Source organism: Delphinus delphis, chromosome 10 (assembly GCF_949987515.2).
Source record: "Delphinus delphis chromosome 10, mDelDel1.2, whole genome shotgun sequence".
In the NCBI taxonomy this organism is placed as follows: domain Eukaryota; kingdom Metazoa; phylum Chordata; class Mammalia; order Artiodactyla; family Delphinidae; genus Delphinus; species Delphinus delphis.
Genome location: NC_082692.2, coordinates 13,441,402 through 13,462,669, shown reverse-complemented (window position 1 = coordinate 13,462,669; position 21,268 = coordinate 13,441,402). Strand labels below are relative to the sequence as shown.

General features: G+C 39.0%; 1 protein-coding gene across 2 annotated transcripts in view; it reads right to left on the bottom strand.

Annotated features, from left to right (window-relative positions):
* CAP2 (cyclase associated actin cytoskeleton regulatory protein 2) overlaps nt 1-21,268 on the bottom strand; it is a 136,550-nt gene that overhangs the window by 64,259 nt on the left and 51,023 nt on the right. For both annotated transcript variants that reach the window (XM_060023593.2, XM_060023595.2), the window contains exon 4: nt 17,269-17,346. In XM_060023593.2, the coding sequence (XP_059879576.1) occupies nt 17,269-17,346 (78 nt within the window). The remainder of the gene's footprint in view (nt 1-17,268; nt 17,347-21,268) is intronic.

Below are 21,268 nucleotides of genomic sequence, written 5' to 3'. Positions count from 1 at the left end.
CAAAAGGATCTCAGATAATAACTACACAGAATGAATAGAAGGGGAACACAAGACTGCTTTTGTTTCCTGAAAGGGAATCGAAGTTTATTTAGTTAATAATAGAAATAAATAGAAGCAATTAAATTTTTTTCTGAAATATATTAATGTTAAAATGTTAAGAAATAGGACACTTAAGGTTATCTTTTGGCCTAGTTCGAAAAGAAATAAAGAGTGTAAAATCCACCACAGAAAACACAGAAATGAAAAGAGAAATCAGTAAATGACTACACTAAAGATAAGTGTACTTGGGCTTAAGGACAAATAACGAATCAAAGAGTAAGTGTATACAGCCTAAACTTGCTTATTATTAAAACAAAAAAGTAACTGGCTGAATTAAAAAATAAAATTCAATAATCTGTTGTTTAAAAAAAATAAATTTAGCACCACATCATTTTGACAGATAGGATAGGAGAGAACTGTCCAAGATTTAACCCACTTACATACAACAGCAGAGATACCTGGGCTTTTCCATTTGTTAGATGAAATTTCACACACTTGAATCCTACTTATCTTGCAAGACTTGGTTCAAGGGGTCCCTTCTCTGTGACTCTGTCTCCAACTTCCCCAACCTGCAGGCAGTGTTCAAGACTGCTACCTCGGAGCCCCCATCAGCTCAGCATTTATTACAATGTACCCCATTTAGATTTATCTTTGGCCCTCATTAGACCTCGAGCTCTTGAAGAAAGCAGCTCTTGGTGTTTCCAAGCATAGCTAATCAAATTATGGAATATGATATATCTATTAGAATGACAAAAGTATGGAGTAGGAAGAGAAGGATGGACATTTCAGGCCCATCATTCCTTTGCTCATGCATAGGCATGAAAGCATACATGTTCCCAGAACTTTGATCCTCCAGCGTGACGGGGATACTGGATTTGTTGTCAGGGAGGAGTTCTGGGGAGAGGATTCAGATGCAGAAACAATACATTGCAAAGGGCCTTGAATGTCATCCTATGGAGTCTATAGAATTGATTGCACAGGCCATGGGAAACAATGGCAGGATTCCAGATTAATTTTGTTTTCTGTTCGTTCACTTTGTTTTGTAACAGTACCTATGATGAGGGAATGGGGAACAGATCGGAGGAGAGAGAGCTTTGAGGCACAGAGACCAGTTATAAGAGGCTAAACCTATAGTGTTTGTCAGTGAGTGGTGGGATTTTTTCTTCTTCTTATGTCTTTTCGTTATTTCAGTTTTTTTAAAAAAAGCATGCTTGTAATACCTTTACTTAAAAAATTTAAAAAGCAGGTGATCTTTGTCTATCTTCTCCCTTTCTTTCTCTCTTCTCTTCTCTCTCCTTCCTTCTTTTTCCCACCTTCTTTTATCCCTTCCTTCATTCTCCTCTCCTCCTTCCTTCCCTCTTCTTTCTTTCTTTTTTCCTTCCTTCTTCATTTCTTCTCTCTCACCCTTTCCTTTTTTCTGCATTAGGGCCCTGGGAATGAAGCAAAGGTTTTAGATCCCATAGATTCTTGTGGTCAGGGTGCTGTCAGGACTCAGAGATTGGTTAGACATGAGGGGTGAAGGACAAGGAGAAGTCAGAAGGACTGAAGAGTTTCTAGCTCAGGTGACAGGGTAGTTTGGGGTTCCAACAATTGAGAGAAAGAACCAGGAAGGAGAACAGAGTTTGGATGAAGTGTCTGTGTGTCTCCAAATAAAGTCCATTTGAGGCTCACTAAGGGTTAATCCAGACCCAGGGCTAAGGAGTAAGGCCTGGAGTCTGGAGATGGACAGTTGGCATCATTAGCATAGGGGTGACTGATACCACCATGGACATTGATGAAACTGACCAGGGAGAGACTATGATTGAAAAAGTCCTCTTCGGCTGATAAAGAGTGAAATCTTGAAGGAATATATACATTTAAACGGTAGAGGAAGGAAGAGAAGTCAGAGAAAGAAATTAAATGAAACAGAGAACTTAGAAAGAATAAAGTTCATTCCCAAGGGAAGGAAAAACTTTGAGGAGAGTGACGGTCACTGATAAAAATTCTGCAAGGAGGCTGAATGGAATGAGGTCAATTAGGAAGATACCATGGCAATGGGAAAGTCTTTTCTGGTAAAATGATAAGGAGCGAAGACAGATGACAGGAGACTGAACAGTGACAGGGAAGTGACAGAGAGAGAGGACAGAGTCTTCTTAAGATGTATGGCAGTAAAGGGGAAGAAAGAGATGGTGTAGGCGGTCAAGGAAGCCATTCCTGTTTGTTTGTGTTTTTAAAGGAGAGAGAAACTTGATTTGGTTTGCAGATTAAACAGAAGGAGTCAGTAGAGAGAGAAAGAAGGGAATGATTGATTAGATAAGTTTCCAAAGAAATCAGAAGGAGGTCAAACAAACAAGGATACTTATAATGCTATCAGATTAAAAAAAGCATCCTGAATAAAATGCAGTGAGGGATCACTATAGGACTGCAATAGACACACTCTACCTAAAAGAGTAACTGCTTATGTCCCAAGCAACATAAAAAAATACATATGAGAAAAGTGAGGAAATTGCAAGAAGAAATAAAACTAGTAACCGCATAACAAACACTGTTCAAGACATGCCTGAGCAAAGCACAGAAATAAAGCTGAACAAAGAATAGAGACAAAAATGGAAATTGCAGTAGTTAAGGAGAAACTAACAGGTATATGAGACAACCTAAATGGCAGAGTTGAAAATATTTTCTTTTCAATAAAAACAGGTCTTGCACCAAAATCTATCACATAAGGGAGACAGTCACATTTAATAAATATACACATATAATACAATATTCACAAATATTAGAAAAACAGTATTAACTGAATTCCATTTAAGCAATATGATACAGGTATAAACTTTTTTTCTTATAAATAGTATCAATAAAAGAGGCAAGCCATGGCCCAATCCCTGTACCTTAAATTTCTTTTAGAATTTCACCTCTTGAAACTATTCTTCCACCCCAGCTCTTCAGGATTTCTCCCTAAGCTTAGCAGAGGACATTGGAGGGTGGTTTGTTCTTTATAAAGACTGATTACTGTTTGATGCAACTCTCTACTCATTCTGCTCTATTAAGACAAATAATGTTTTACATGTGCGGGTTAAAATTTTTTGGAGAATAGAAGAAAAAATTAAGATATGGATCATAAGAATTTATGATTAACTAAAAGTAACTCAAAAATAGATGAATGCCCAATCAAATCATGTCATACATAATTATGGAATACAGTATGTCTATTAAAATTACAAATATATGGATTTTGTTGATATGAAAAAATGTGAATATTTAATTATGTTCTATGTGAAAAACAGAAAAAATACTTTGACATAGAACTGAGGAGGGTGTGAAATAATATGTCATTCGAGCATAATGTTCCTTACGTTATTTCCTTTAGAACTTCTTAAACTCATTTTTTAAAAAACAAAACAAAACAAAAACCAGGGACAAAATGGAACAATGTTCATCCTCTTTGAAGACTCAAGAAAATGAGCAGGTCATAGAAATTTCAGCAAAAGTACTGTTTTTAAATGAGCTAAATCCATCTTGAAGACCCATCATTAGTAAAGTAAGTGTTCCACACAGAAAAAACCAAACAAGATTAAAACTACACAAAACACTTCAGAGCAATAAAAAGCTCAGTGGTGAAATCTGTGGTGACACCCACAAATTGGGAGATCTTATAAGCCAGTTATCTTGATGTTCAGGTAGGAAGAACACAATTTAATTAGCATTTTAAGAAAATAAAAAGGAACCAAAAAGCCAAATGAAAGAGAGATTGAGGTGATATATTCATAATCAGATTGGAAAACCTTGGCTTTCAATCTCTTTTGCTCTTATTAAGGGATACCAAATGAGTAATCTTTCTGTGCTTTATTCCTTATCTATGTGGGAATAATAATATATGTTTTTATAACCAACCCATAGGCCAGGAGATAGTTATGCTAAGGTCTTCCTATGGTCTTGCTGAGTATGAATCTCCTTTCTGCGAGAACATTTATCCCATAAGTATGGAGAGAAGTCTCTGCTCTTCCAGACTCCCTGAGATTCTCTCACTGTAAAAAGTGATTGGGGTTGACTTTCCACGTACTGTCTGTTTCCACAAACACAAAGGCAAGAGAAGGTTCCCAGATATTCATTTAATAAGTGATCTGGGGAGAAGGGCTTAACCATCCTGAATGTCTGGGGTTCTGTCGGTTTTAGATGGTTAATTCACTCCATCTCTTATTGAGCACCTACAATGGGCACTGGACACAGGGCTGGGTGTTCATCGCTCAGAAGTACTGAATAATCACATTCTATTATATTAATCCCTCCCTGGTACTGACTGGCAGTAACTGAAGGGATTACTCACAACCTAAGTCAACAAGCAAATTAATGCAGTGCCAGGGACAAACCGAAGAGCTTAAGGAGTCAATCGATCCAGGGAAAACAACGAAGTTTAGGGTAACCTGACTCGAAATAAAGATATTAATAACAAGTCAAAGGAAATGAAAGTGGTTTGATGACGTGTTGTAACAGCACGGGCAGCGCTGTATTTCACAGCTTCACTCCTTTATTGCTGCCTTCTTACTAATTAACACCTACTTTCTAACACTTTCCGGTCCTTGGGGGATACAAATGATGGACAAAGACTCGAAGAAGAAAACAGGAGCAGAGTGGTTTAGAGAGGTGATGCGCTAGAAAGCTCCCAGGTGCACGGCCACATGCCTGGCTTAAAACTTCCTCCCTCCCTTCTAACTGATAAAAAAGGGGATATGGGGCTTGCCTGGTGGCGCAGTGGTTGGGAGTCCGCCTGCCGATAGAGGGGACGCGGGTTCGTGCCCCGGTCCGGGAGGATCCCACGTGCCGCGGAGTGGCTGGGTCCGTTGAGCCATGGCCGCTGAGCCTGCGCGTCCGGAGCCTGTGCTCCGCAGCGGGAGAGGCCACAGCAGTGAGAGGCCCGTGTAACCGCAAAAAAAAAAAGGGGGGGGGGGGATATGATTATCCTTCTTTGCCCTCCTTCCTCCCATTGCTCTTCTCTGACTCAGCAAAGAGGGATACCTCAATCCGTACCAAATATACCTTCAAATAACAACAAAGAAAAGTTGACTGGGACGATCAGAAGAAAAAGTCCCATCCCAAACACACTCCTTGATAAGATCTCTGAATGCTGTGATCCTTTGGTTGCTATTTTTGGAAAGGATGATTCAGTCTCAGGTACAGTACTAGAGAATTACAGAATGATTCTGAATGTCTCTGTCTAGACCAGAGAAATCCTGTCAAAAGAGGAAAAGAGGCAAGTGTTCTCATTTTCCCACAAAAAACATTTCAAAGATAATGGATCATCCAGTACATCTCTACAAAAAGATCCTTCAAATTCTAAAAAAGTAAAATTACTATTGATGAATATTTACTACAGCCATCGTCAGTTTCAGATTGGTAAGTTATAATATAGATTTTTTATGTGTGGCATATGCAGATAAAATTCATTAGGGACTCATAATTAAAGTGAACAGCACATTTATAACCACTTTACAGGACATGGAGCCACATTTCCCCGTTTTCAATAATTACAATGTTTTAGCTGTATCTTGGTTTTTATGATGTGTCATTTGCTCTGTCTGTGCTTCATTTGCTGTCGGGTTGGTAAAACATGAAGTTTCAAATTATATCCCTATTCCTGTGGGAAAACAGAATCCAATTTATGACTTTCCAGGAGGAATCCTGAACACATTCAACCACAGGATATCCAGCCAAAGAAAATGATGGTACTCCTGTTGTTTGAATCACTGAAATCTGATTTGGGTGATGTGCTGCCCATTGTCCTATATAGAGAACCCCAGTGGACGAAGGCAGAAGAAAGCCTGAAGTTCTGCACCGCAGTCGCTGTGGTTCTAACTGTGAAATTACCAGCTTCAGAGGGCTGATGGTGGACACTCACCACAATTTCACCACCTCAAGAAAGTACCATTCTTCACAATTTACATGAAAACTCCATTTAGGGAAGAAACCATCTAATTAGAACATTTTTTCAACAGCATTTAAATATCAGACCAGCTGGATCTCCACAGCCCATGTGAATTTAGTCAGCACACTCTTCCCAGAACCTATATTCTAACATCATTGAACGCTTGAGCTACATCCCTCACCCAAATCTGGCTGTGATCATTTCTTGTCATTCGTTCCACACATTCAAAAATGAAACATTCTGTGGTAGCCTCAGAGGCACTCGTTTTGTGAAAGTGTGCATAAGAGAAACGGCATCCTTGAAATGAAATGCCTTACTAACCCCACACCATTTGTTCTTCCTCTAACCTTCCCTTTCCCAAATTCCCCTGTAAGGAATACATTTTCAAGGCTAATTCTATGTGACTGATCCGTGACTTACATTTTAGCAGTAATAACCTCAATTGATATCTCAATCTGTATCAAACATACCTCCAAATATCAAGTTCCTTTTTTTTTTTTTTGGTAAAAGATAACAGTATCACTAAATAAAAATGTCATTTCACTCTGTTCCTCTGTTCCCTTCCCGTGCCACTGGAATCTATTAACCCAGCTTTTATCCCTCAAACCAACCAAAAGTGTCAGCAGCCAGAGCTTGTCTTTTTATCAAACTTGATATCAAATAAAATACAGTTAAGACCACAATGAAAAGCAAAGACACATCAACTATAAAGCTCCTTGAAGCTCTTAGAATCTTGTTGAGGGGATGGAAAACATGCACAAAAAATAACAGTGGAATGTTTCTAAAATAAACAAGTTACTTTTGTTTTGACAGAAACTACCATAAAGGTGCTGAGGATGTTCAAAGATATAAAGAGACCGTCAGAAGGCATACTGAATATGTTCCTTAAGAGAGGAGAGTGGGTGGGAAAGTTCGAATGGTGGTCGTGGTGGTAGCGTGAGGGCAGTAACAACGAAGATAAGTGCAGGAATATATGAATCATGACAAATAACATCACCCAGACCCTATTTTTCCAAAGTATGTTCTCATACAAATGAGGTAATGATAGATGTAGAAATGCCAAACGCTGTGACTGCTATATAGGAGGGATCCACTAAATGTTTGGTTAAAAAAAAAAAAAAAGCCCCCAGAAATAAATTAATAGAGTTGAGGAAATTAAAGAAGGCTGGAGTATGTAAGGTGAACAGGGTTTAACAAAGATCTGAAGTCACTACGTAACAGGGAAATTTATCTAATAAGCGACTCCAGATATAGAAACACTAATGCTCACAGCAGTTAGTCCACCAAAACCTGACATTCTTTTTTCCTGTTTAGTTTATGAAAAGAAGTAATCGTCCATTCTCTAGGTGTTTGCTGCTAGAAACCTAAATTTTCAGCTGCAGTGGGAAAAGCAATGTGGAAGGCAGAGGGGGGAAAACGCACGTATGTGTTTTCTTCTCTCAGTTAGTTTGGGAAATGTATCTTCATTAAAAGCAATTGCCCTCAGCAGTAAGACACTCTCTTGTTCCGCTTAGGGGAGGGGCTGGATGAGGGAAAGTGCTGAGTATGGGTCTTTATTATTCTGGCGATGTGGACTTGTTCATGTTCAAAATTTACGTTTTAAAATCTCTGGAAGGCATAGTGCATTTCAATTAGTTAGGATATGCTGTAGTTTGTCTTCTCCTAAAAACAATTATGTAAAATTTATTCTGGATTATTTGTAGTTTTAGTACTTAGGGGAGTGTCTGCATTTTCAATTAAGAGCTAAGTATACAAATTAAAAGTGCTGCACAGTGAAGCTTAAATCCAGCCCTCACTAGTTGGTGCATATAAACACTAATATCAAATGATGCTTTTGTCATGTGATCCGACCCACAGCACATACAAATATAGAACATGACCATAAAAAGTAACGGACCATGCCCTCTGCTAAGTAATTTATGACAGCGGATCCAGACTGGAATGTCAACTGCAATTACCTTCTCCCCGTTTGCTATTTTCGCATATACAGCTTTGTACAGATGATAGAAGCTATGTCTTGCAAAGAGGACTCACATTAAGGCTACTGAAATGATGAACAAGTACCAAATCCAAAGGCCAAAATGTGTATGGCTTTTAAAAAGATTTGTTGAACGACATCAATGACCACTTTTAAAATTAATTTTTGAATCAGGCCGCAAGAGAAAAACATGTAACACTACCAATTTTGAAATATCAGATTTATAGTGTCTAGCAAGCAAATATGAAGCTTCACAGTGGAGAATGAGAAATAGTTGAAAATCATTTTATTAAAAATACAAAGTGATCCCAACACTTGGCTAAATGGAGTATGAAAAATTCCCTAGACATATACGTAGTTCTAACCTTTATGTAGAATTTGCCATCAAGGCAGTCTGGAACTGTAACAAACTTAGTATGAAATAGTTGATAAAACAAAGGATATTATCCTTCTTTATTAACCTTTACCCCCTTAGATAATCCCCCAAATCCCCTGTGTGTGATAACCACCTCGCTTCCTTTGGGAAGCCATTCATTATCTAATTCATGTCTTACACAAAGAGAAATGAGCTAATGTGCCTTATCAGATTAAAAAAAAAAAGTCACCATGAGTGATGTCCAACAGGACAGGGTCTTAGCAAATCCCTTCTGCCTCCACAGTCCTGGGTTTCTAAATACCTATAAAGCTACTAACCCATGGTCACAGCTCACGAGCTCATTCACAGCTTTATGTTGCCAAAGCAAACAGTCTGGCAGAAGAATGACAGAATTACCCTCTTTTCTGATTATCCTCCTCTCTGCATTCTGATAAACTAATGATTAGCTTTCCTGTTGGGATTCAGCCCTGACTGGGTAGCTTCAGGCTGTCAACTCAAGCAGACCCTGATGATATCACACAAACCTCTTCCTCTCCTTCCTTCCCTGTTGCTTTATTCTTCATCAACCCGCATCTACAATAGCCTTCACAAGGAGCCAGCGTGTAATTACCAAGGTAATGTTCTGGCCCTGGAAAGGCTCATATGAAAAGCAAAGGCTTCTTTTTGCCTCACTTCTCCAACTGTAACATGAAATGCTACTCAGGAAGCTGCTGGTTACAAAAAATTCAATCCTGTAGGTATCTGTATGTAACCAGTTTTTACCTGCTCTTCATAGATTGTATTTGAGCAGATGTTTCAGTTGGGTTTAAGCCAACTCTAGAAATTTAAAGCGTATATTGCCTTTGAGTGCTTTTGGGTTGGTAGTGAAGAGAACCACCCATTGAGCAATATTAATGAGTCAAAACTTATACATATTTATGAAGTGAAAATATAGAGTTAATTTGGAAAAGGCCATAAAGTGAGTCACTGGTTAGATTCTAAAGTGCTACTCCTTTTTGAAATTCTGTCCACTGGGAAATACCACTGTTAAATGAAAACATAACTGAGCATGACACAAAAGATGAAAACCTGTTAATTTTTCTTGCAGTTTTATTTTCCTGTTTTCCAGATAAATGTAGAATTATATATTTAAAAATCCATTAAAAATACTCGCTCAGCACATATAATTAATAGCAGTTACTCAACAGAATATTTTCTTGATAGCTTTGTATGAAGACAAAAAGCTTTAAGGCAATCTTTTAAAGTAGGTGTTTCATTTTACATTAGGGCCAGAGTTATTTTATTGCATTATGTTACCTGTCATATGTCCCCTAACAAGAGAACTTGGCAGCACTAATCATGGCCAAATCTTTCAAGAAGATTCAGCAATCCTGACTGAGCTACACTGTGACATTTTCTGGGCACGGACTTAAGGAACACTTAGGAGTTTGGCTTTGTTCATTCGTTTGCTATTCCTTTACAATTTCCAGACCTGCCACTAGCACAACCTAATTTACCCAAGGCATGCTCTAAGATCAAAGTCACATGACTACTTTGCTTGGCATTTTAAAATATGGGACAATAATTTACACCTTATGGTAAAACATTACAGAGGCAAAAAAGGATGAACTCATTCTAATTAAAGGAAACTTTGAGATATCTATATACATGCATCTCTATCTCTATCTCTCCATATATACCCAAAAACAATAAAAATAAATTCAACAGCTAGATTTGAAAGTTTTCTTGTCTTTCTCTGGATGGGAACTTGGGGATTAGCCTGGAAAACCCACTTGAGTGTTTAGAAAGGTATTTCCACTGAGAAAGACTTCACTTTAGTCAAGCCAAGTTACCCACTCTGGCAGATTGGTGACATGCTCAACAAATCTGTGAATTCCTCCTTCCTAGCGTACAGATTGATTAAATTTGCCACCTCCCTTGCAGCTAGGAATGTCCAAGAGACTGAATGAAAGTAGAGGTGACACATGCCACTTCCAGGTCTGACCCATAAAACCTTCCCAGGAATGATTCTGTGTTCTCTTTCCCAATTTAATGGCTGAGGACTTAGAGCCAGGTAGGGGCTGAAAGACAGAGGAAGCCTGGTTCCCTGAATGACCATATGGAAGACTGTCAACCAAAAACACCAGAGAAGACCTTAGGTGAGCAAGAAAAAAAATGTCTATGATGTTCAGTCATTGAGAATTAGGGACTTTTTCCTAAAGCAGTTGGACTGCCCTGACTAATACTGAATTCTCCTACTCAGTCACCTGACCCTTGCATGCTTTTTCTCATTCAATCCTCACAATAACTCTGTGAGATAGGAACTATTCACGCTATTTAAAAATAAGGAGGGACTTCCCTGGCAGTCCAGTGGTTAAGGCTCTGTGCTTCCACTGCAGGGGGCATGGGTTCAACCCCTGGTTGGGGAACTAAGATCCTGCATGCTGAAGGAAGGAAGGAAGGAAGGAAGGAAGGGAGAAAATAAGGAAACACGGGCAAAGAGAGTTCAACTGCCTTCTCCTAAGTGAGTAACTTGACAAGTTGGTTAGGTTAGAGTGACTCAGTGGGAATGTCTTGTGGACTTTACCAGATTAGTTTGTCAGTAGTCACCCGGAAAAAGAGAAAAGATTCTCAAATGTAGGAGACACCAATGAATTTGTTTTTCTTGCATTTGGATTAGCAGAGCTAATGAGCAGAAGATCTGGGACTCAGATCCACGTAGGCCCAAGTCCAGAGTCTCTCCTCTTAACCACCCCCACAAATTAATACGTTTTATGAAAATCTCAAACATATGGGCATAAACCCATGAGTAATCTGGATCTACCAGTGTACCAACGTAATTAGCTCAAGTCCTAAGGTTAACGCTACTAGGCTTTCTTTTTTTTTTTTTTTTTTACTAGGCTTTCTTGCTTAGTTTAAGATCAATAAATTATCAACATATTGGATGACTGCCCCATGCCTTAGAAAATCCTTACTGAGTGCTCTGAACAGAGCACCGTGTTGGGGCACGCATATCACTAGATGGAGGAATGGACAGAAGGAGTCTCTCATCTTCCTTTCCCTTCTAATTTCTCAGACTGTTTAGACAATGAAAGGACAAAAAATGTTTTAGATTCTTGCTCCACGCACAGGAAGGCACTATTTCCTTTTAAAATGCAAGCCCAAATAAAGACAGAAAAGGAGAGGGAGGGGTAGTAGAAACTCTTTCTCTCACTTCTGGAGGAATAAAAAACTCAGACTTCCAGTTTTTTTAATAGAATAAAATCCACAGACCAGTCAATGACCATAAATTATCTTCCCTTTAGTTGGAAACTTTCCAACTTCCCTTTAGTTGGAAACTAAACTTCCCTTTAGTCAGAAACCGGTACACATTAATTCCATGCAAACACACATACACACACACAATTTCATTGTCCGGTCTTAGCAGCGTAAGGCATGTTGGAGAAAATATGGAAAGTGTGCGTAGGAAGGAAGGCAATGCCTTCTGACTTACGGCACAAGAGACGTGGTTCTCCACCACACCGGTGCTTCCTACCTGTCCGAAATTAACCAGGGCTAGAGGTGGTGGGGTCCAGGTGGAAGACCTCCCCAAACCCCTGGCGATAGCCTTCCTGGGGGGTGATGCCCAACTAGGGCTTCAGAAGCACTGGTCCAGTAGAAGTTACATTTTCAGCTCAGGCTAAAATTTGGGGGCCACTCATGGTAGAGATGATTAAAGATTATCTTTCACATCTCTCCCTGGTGATATGAGATGTCTCAATGCCAAGGGAAATCATTTCCCCTCTCCCAATTAACTGAACACTTTCTACAGTTTTATTTGGCCATGTAACTCCTATAAATGACTGTGCAGTGCAGTTCTTTTTATGTGTAGTGTGAAAAGAACTTTGGATGGCGAGTAAAGTAATGAGCCCCGGTCTAGATCCCATGGCCAGGTCATTAATGTGTCACTGAATTTCACTTTTCATGCTTGTGAATTAGAAATATCCTATTTTCCCTAGATCCAACTGGTATAAAAGTAAATGAAGAGTTGAGTGTGCCCGGGTCCCTTGAAAAATTCTGCACACAAATAGGATTTTTAAATTGTCACTAAAATTCTTAACAAAGATACTGTAAGGACTAGAACAATCTTTTGCCCAAAGATCATTTTTATAAATTACAACAAGGGGAGAGAAGAAAAGCATGTTCTGCACATGCTTTATAAGTTGATCTATATCATGAGCGTTGTAATATGTCTGTGATATGAGAGGGGTGCTTTCAAAGTGCAAGATGTGATGACCCATTAGTACATCATGAAATCAATTCAGTGGGTCATGAACTGTCTTTAAAAAAAGAAGAAAAGAACAGAGCAATAGAATGGACTAGATGAAATATATCATAATGAACTGTACATGATAAGGATAACTGTTGTTTTGAGAAACTGGGTGATGAAATAAAATACATTTTTTCCTACAGGTCAAGGTTGAAAAATTTGAAACTCTTCATAATAGAGAATATAAGAAACGTGTTTCTTAGTCCAAAATGAGAAAGGAAATTTGAAATTGGATTGTCATCATTGTCAACCAGGGCTGTAGGCAAATCTCTTATCTTCTTCCAGGATAAATGGAGGAGTGAAGGTGGAGGAATGGGGGTGGGGGACAGGGAAGAAGAAGCAAATGGTAGGGTGGCTTCACATGTTGATCTGTGGCTCACGGCCTTATTTTAAAAACCAATTAACTGTTTTAGAGTCTGGCAAGGAGGAGGGAATCAAGGCAATCTGGATGAGTTTTCTATTTGTGCATAATGAATTACCACAAGCTTAGTGGCTTAAAACAATATACATTTACCATCTCACAGCTTCTGGGCATGAAGCTATATTCTCTGCTCAGGGTCTCACAGGGCTGAAATCAAGGTGTCAGCAAGACTACATTTCTATCTGGAGCTTTGGGTCCCCTTCAAAGTGCACACAGTCATTGGCAGAATTTGATTTCTTACACTTGTGGGACTGAAGTCTCTGTTTTACTGCTGGCTGTCAGCAGAGGGTCCCTCTCAGCTTCTAGAGGCTGCCCTCTTACAATGTGGTAGCTCATGTGTTCAAGGCCAGCAGGAGAATCTCTCTACAGCCACAATGACAGTCTTCTGTGACATTACATAATCACTGGAGTGACTATCCCATCACCCTGATCATAAACCTAATCAAAGGATCGATATCCCATAAATTCACAGCTCATTCCTACACTCAAGGGGAGAGGATTATACTGGGCATGTATGTACGTTAGGCCGTGGGACTCTTGGAGTTGGTCTTAGAATCCCTGCTAATAGTTAGAATCTACCAAAAGCAATGACCATCAAGCATTTAGAACAACTTAAAAGAAATGTACACCAGCCTTCCACAGGACATGAACAGATGTCCCTCTACAAAAAGCCTCCATGGCCAAATAAGTCTGGGAAAATGTAAGTTTAAATAATAATATTTTACATGCTTCTTCAGTGAACAGAGTATGGGATTTTCCCAAACATATTTAATCCAGGAAAGTATTTTTTTGCGTTTGTGCTAAGTAAATTCACCATTTTATTAATATTAGTGTAATTACATCAGAAGCACTTGCATTACTGCTCTTGGACTGTCATTTTATCTCCTCCATGATGCCTTTCCTGATCACCCTTGTCTGCAAGATGCCTACTTCCCCGAATTTTGGTAGTACTAATGGTTTACCTTGCTTGATTGGCTGTTTGCTTATAATTGGTAAATATAAAATACTTTTACATTTTGATGGTGACCCTCTACAAAACTTAATCTCTTTGACGGCTGACACTCTGGCTTAAAGCAACAGGGAAGAGCGCTGGAGACAGCTGTGTAGTGGTGACGCATGCTGGCTGAGAGTTCTGGGGGGCAATTCACCAGCTTTGGGACTAGTGAGCAAACCAGTTACCCTCTCTCTGAACCTCTTCTGATTCATCTTTAAATGGAGATTGCTGCAAGAGATGCCTTCTAAGGTCTCTTCCCATCTAATACTCTCTATGTGTTTTCCCAAGCCCTGCCCCATCTCCTAGGGGGCCTGGCCCATAATAAGCACTTGATAAATATTTGTTGACTGATTAATTGCATGCTTGCATCACTGTGGATTCAAAGATGTTCTAGGAGGTTGCTAGCTTCCAGCTGGCCAGGTGCTCAGCCCCAGTCTGGGCATCTAACACACACAACCCTCAGACCACAGGTGACTAATGTTGGTTTGGCCTTGCCTTATGCTTCCGCAGCATAAGTGGTCACCTTCATTAGCATGATGGGAGGTACCCCTTGGGAAGTTCTCTTACCCTAAAATATCTTCCCTTCCCAATGCCTGATATTCCTTTTAAAGATTCATTTTTTACCATGTTCTCTCAGAGCCCTATTATAACTCTAATAATTGTATAAGTAATTGTTTAATAACATCCTCTAGAAAGTAAGTCACCTTACGTTCATACATACATAGGAATGTAGGGTGAGCAAGAGATAAACCTCTGCTCTTATAAGTCACTAAAATTTTGGAAATGTTTGTTAACGTAGCGTAACACAGCCTGCTTTGATACAGACATGCTAGGAGAAAAGAACATGAGTTTGCTATCTGACTATGAAGGGATTTTGTGCTGGTGGGGATTTCAAGTGGGGACGCCTGTCTCGCTGCTCAAAATGTAGCAACAGACCAGTAGCATTAGCATCACCCAGAGCTTGTTAAAACTGTAGACTCTTGGGCCCCATCCTAGATGTACTGACCCAGACGCTGCACTTTAGCAAGATCTCCAGGTGATTCAGATGAAGATCAGAGTTTGAGAAGTAGTCATCTAGAGGCGGCTAGAGGCGTAACTTTGAGAGCCATCCACACACCACAGGCTCTTAGGGTGTAGTCCCTGGCCTAGCAGCATCACCATCACACAGGAACTTTTCAGGGCTTCAACCAGGACCTACTGAATCAGAGACTCTGCAAGTGGGGCCCAGCAATCCGTGTCTTAACAACCCTGCAGGCGATTCTCATACACGCTAAAGTTTGGGGACCACTATCATATATCAATGAGAATTAAAATTACAGCAGTTAGTATTCTCCTGAAAGAAGAGAGGAAGGCATGGACAATTATAACATTGTTCCTATGAGAAGATACAACCTGTTTTATGATAATCTTTATGATGTATCTTCTAGAATGCACACTGGGAATGTCTAGGCCTGGTGGACTGCTTTTCTATTGAGTGGAAGCAACTAGGACAGTGCTCTGGGTTAAGAGGGAGGGCACAGAAAGGGAGGTGGGCATCAAAACATTGCCTTCTATTCTGCCTACTGATCTTCTGGGGCTTATTATTCTTGGAGTACTGTGATAAGTGCTATAGGGAACATTTCCAACGAATGCCTTTCCTGGATATGAGTCCCCTGAAACATCCATTCCTCTCCCTTTCATCAAGAATGCAGTAGAGTAAGAAGGGGCAACTCCAGATATTACACCCAAGAATCTGCATAGCCACATGCTAAGTCACACATTATCCCTGACTATGGCTTATTTGGGGATGCCACCGTCCCAGTATATTCATTCACTTGTTCACTCACTCACTTTATCATCCAATATTTAATGAGTGACTTTTATGTGCACGGCCAATGGAGAGGCCTCTTGTTCTGCGCTTAGAAAAGGGATTGAGTGGAGCACCGGCCAGGAAAGTAATGGTTCTTTCCTCCATCTGAGACTCAATGATGCAATGAAGCCACCTCTCCTCTCACTTCAATCACAGAAAAGGTAGGCTAAGGCTGTATCACATTGTGATTTCCTAGTTTCACTGTTCTCTTTTGCAAAGAGAAAAAAGTCAGGGATTGAGAAAGCCAAGGAGGAGACTGCATCCCCGATGGAACACAGAATATCTCCATCCCTGCAAAGCTGCCCGCCTGGACTGTGTGCTAACTCCTCATCTCCCACGAGGGACAGGATACATCCATCCAGGGTGGGGGTTGGCAGCTCTGGCTGCAAGTTATCTGGTTTTTGTTTTTTTTGGCTGCACTGCACGGCATGTGGGATCTTAGTTCCCTAACCAGGGATGGAACCCACGCCCCCTGCAATGGAAATGTGGAGTCTTAGCCATTGGACCGCCAGGGAAGTCCCTGGCTGCACGTTAGAATCACCTGTGGAATCCATAAACCTCTTAAGGCCAAGACCACTCCTCAGACCAATTAAACCAGAACCTCTTGGAGCGAGATCTAGGCACTGGTATTTAGAAAAATTTTTCCAGGTGGTTGCATTGCACAGGAGGGCCTGGGACCTACTGCTACAGGGAGGGTAAGGTCCCAGGTCTTGGTTCTTTATGAAGCCGAGCTTCACCCTCTGAAAGTCAAATCCTAGCTTCCTAGGATTCTCAGCCCAACTTTTTGAACTTTAGGTGTTTGTTTTAGAATTTAAAGTGAGCCATTAAATTTAAACTATTGTGTTATATTTCAATTATCTTTTATATTTATATGGCTGTTACCAAACTTCAGATGCAGAATATTTAGTCAAAACAACAATTCTTATTTTTTCTTATTTAACAAGGTATGCTGGTAGTAGATCTACTTTTTAATGAATAATTTCATTCATTACACACTGAGCCTAACAATCTATTTGTTAAATAGGAACTAATCAAATTCATACATAGAATTTACAGGTGAGGATAGATGTGAACAGTTTTTGAAAACAAAGCAGCACAAAGTATGAACTAAAAATTAGCAGCAAATACTTCCTTGATTATAAAATGGTTGTGAGACTAGTAAAAAGAATAGGATACAGATGACATAAATAAATTGACCTTTTAAACTGGTGATGTTGATTGTTGCAGTATGAATTTGGCCATAATAAGATTATAAAGACAGAAGAAATGTTTCATACTATGATCTGGATTAGGGACAGAACTTGCAGTGCTATACATCTCATTTTCGGGATGTCTCTCACAGTAACTGGTTCTGTTGCTTCCCTGTTTTCTATCTTACACTGCCCATTCCCTAGGCAGCCCTGGCTCTCAGGATACACTCTTACCTCTTGGGGTTGTTGGTACTGAGAGGCCATCAGAAGGAAAGCTCGCTGGGCCTGGAAAGCACTATGCACCATTTCTGCCTGGGAACAAAAAGGAACAGGAAAGTTTAATTGTTTGAGCTCCTAAATGGAGCATTACCACATGATCCAGCAGTTCCATCTCTAGGTATATACCCAAGAAAAATGAAAACGCATGTCCACACAAAAACGTGTAAATAAGTGCTCATAGCAGCATTATTCATAATAGCCAGGAAGTAGAAAGAACCAGAATGTCCATCAACTGATGAATGGATGAACAAAATGTGGTATATCCAGACAATGGAATATTATTCTGCATTCAAAAGAAATGAATTGCTGATCCATGCTACAACATGGGGAACTTTAAAAACATGCTGAGTGAATGGAGCCAGTCACAAAAGACCACATTTGTATGATTCTGTTTACATGAAATGTCCAGAATAAGCCAATCTACAGAGACAGAAAGTAGATTAGTGACTGCCAGGGGCTGGTGGGAGGAAGGAATGGGCAGTGACTGCTAATGAGTATGGAGCTTCTTTTGGGGGTGATGAAAATGTTCCGGAATTAGACAGTGGTGATGGTTTCACAACTTGGTGAATATACTAAAGATCTCTGAATCATATACTTTAAAAGAGTGAATGTTATGATATGTGAATTATATCTCAACAAAGCTGTTAAAAAAAAGTTTGAGCCCCAACGTGCAATTGTTTTCCAAAGGGTGTCTCTCCTGTCCTCTTTCATGCCCCAATCTGTTCCATACCTTCTAGTGGAAAAGAAAATTGTCCCTTAAGCCATCCCCATAAAGATATGCTCACCAAGGATATATGTATAAGTATAACTGATTCACCTTGCTGTACACCTGAAACTAACACAACATTGTAAATCAAATATACTCCAATAAAAATTTAAAAAATACAAAGTTTTAATAAGAAGGAAAAAAAAAAAAAAAGATATGCTCACCGAGAGCTAGTGATTTCTACCACTGTTCATTAAGACTGTTCTGAAGGAGATTTCAGTGCTACCTGGACTCAACCCCGCCCCAGAAAGGCCTTGAGCAGATGGGAATGTCTTTAAACACGTGGTACCATATTCTCTTATCCTTACCTTCTACCCATGCTTAACTAATTAATTCTTTAATTTTTTTAAAGTTAAAAAGTTACAGAAGAGTACCAAGAAGAAAATAATGCCAAATATTCATATCACACAATCAGTCATTTTTGGCATGTTTTTCTAGTTTTTAGGAAAATTCACACAGTTGTTCTCATAAGACAAAGCATAATGATTTAGAATAATTTTTTAGGGCCATAAGGTACAAAGATTAAAGTTTTTAAAAAATGCCTCACAACCTAGAAATAATCATTATTAATGTGAGATGAACATCATGGCAGCCACCACTTAAGATCTATATGCAGAGAGACTTTGGTAAAATGGGACCACACCCTAGGTGCCATTTTTTAAAATAAAAAGTATGAAAGAAAGAATTGATAAGCTTCAAATAAAAGTTTCTGCACTGTGATAATTATTATGTCCTAAATGATGATTCTAAGGTAAAAAAATATAAAATATTAAGAAATTGGAATAATTATGTGTTTATACTTTAATACATGATATAATTTTAGACAATACTGATTGACTCCTTATTGGGAAAGATGAGAACATAAGGACTTCCCCACTTCTTTCTATCTCTGGTACCCATTTTTCATATTTTTTAGTTATTATTTTTACTGTAACATTAATTCCCATAGCTATTGAGAATTAGTTCTACATTTAAACCTACCTAGTGGTTCTCACCAGTTGTTTTACCATGACTTCTCCATTTCTGAGTTATTTTGATTTTTTTAACTGGTTGGACTCCCATTATCAAGGTATGTTCTTCAAAAAGGTCTCAAAGTTGCTTAAGTTCTTCAGTCTCAAGCATGTCTCCCTGTCATCTATATATTTTAACAACATCTTGGCTCGATACAACACCCCTGGGTCTCTCTCTCTTACCATGTGCACACAGCATAGCAGTGAATGTGGCAACGCAGAAATCTAAGCCACCTTGATTTTGTTTCTCCCTTGTGGGAAACTGACTTTTCTATTTTGACACCTGAAGAATTATTTCTTTATCCTTGGATTTTAACGGCTTTACTAAGTTATGTTTGCATTTTGAGCATTCTGTGTTATATTTCTTGGAATAGATTTGGTCCTTTCTTCATTTATGGGAAATTTTCTTATATTACTATATCTTTCAAAATATCTTTTGTTCCATTTGTTAGATTCTCTACTCAGGGACTCCAATTATTATCCTCATATTGTATAATTTTGAATGTTTTCATATCATTTAGATTTTCTCTCCCTCTCTCTGCCTTTAATTTCCTTGTCTGTCATCTGTATTTACTGTGATTATATCAATAGTTTTCTCTATTGTTGGTAAACAGATTTTCAATAGGGTCTCATACACATGAACATTTCTAATTTATATTTCATTTCTGTATTAATGTTGTTTTTGGTTTTTATTTGTTAGACTTCAATTTCCCTTTGCATTTCATTCTTATTGTTCTATCACCTTATGCTATTTAAAAAATATGTTTATACTCTTATTAAATTTTAAGTTACTTATTAGTCTAAGAGTCTAATAAGATTAAGCCATAGTGAGGAATCTGTTTCTGTTCATTGTTTTATTTTCTTTGAGGGCAAGCCCATGTCTTTCCTTCGCATGCTCTGTTCCTCTCTGACACACTATTTCTAGTCACCATGTGGGTGATTCCTTGAGTCTTTTGCCACCATATGAGAGACTGGTTTATTTTCCATTTCAAACAAGAGTGTTCTACCTAATCTTCTAAGGCCTGATGGAACAGGGGACAGGGAAAGGGAGTGCTCAACTTTTCTCATTATTTTTCATCCAAGCGTTTTCCTTCCTACTGACAAGAAAATGCTTGAAAGCAAACCAAGGTTTCTAGATCATTTACATTTAAAATCACAAATTCACCACCATCAACATAACAGATTAAGTCTTATGAATATTTAAATGAGGGTATATTTTCCATTTTGGAGTACACCATCTCCTCTTTGTCCTGGTAGCCTGATTGCTGGGATTATATTGCTCAAAATCTCAAATTCTGAATATTCCTTAGGGAGATAGTGGATTTTCACATTTTACTGTCCTGGAGGCTACAATGACCTTATGAATGTGAAGCTCTGAGCTACATGAATGTTTATCCATACATCAAAATGTGTATTTTCAGTGGATCAGAAGGACTTTTGTCAGTCTCTAATGACTACATTTCCAAAAGAAGATTATGAAATAAAACTCTCCACTGCTTGGATATAAATAAAAGAACTGCACTTCTCCCAACAACGATAATACAGAAGTATGGTCCTCGTCTACAACAAGCCTTGTGGAGTCAGCTGAATTATAGTTGGTGTGGGAACAGTAATTTGGGATTGTCTGACTTCTACAGTTAAAACTGCAGCTCAGAGGTGGCATTAACAATAATTTTGTAGTTATCCCAAGATGAACACTATCATTGACCTTTTTTACTTCCCCTAGAAACAACATTTAGCCTGTTGCTAACAGAACAATTTTCCAACGGGTCTGATTAGCCAAGATGGCCAATTTCATTAATTAGTCTCTTCCCCCACATGGCCTTTCACTCAACAACAGGCGTGGAGGTTGGAGCACAGAATGGTTGAATATCTAGCTATCTGCTTCAACTCTCCCTACCGCTTTGCTTATATAGACAAATCTTTCTGAGGATTCAGCTGTGCACCTCTTTCAGCTCCCTGGAACTCTGGGCATGATTAGCAGACTCTAAACCACATTCATTTTTAACTTCATCAGTCCACGTTTCAAAGGATTTTCATTCCACCTTTGACATACTCTGACCTACCTGCTTCTTACTTCTGGAAAGTTCCATGAGTCCCCTCAACCAGACAGCATCCTATTTAGGAGCAATTTCACTGAACCTGCTGAGTTCTGATAACTTGAAAGAGAGAATTTGGC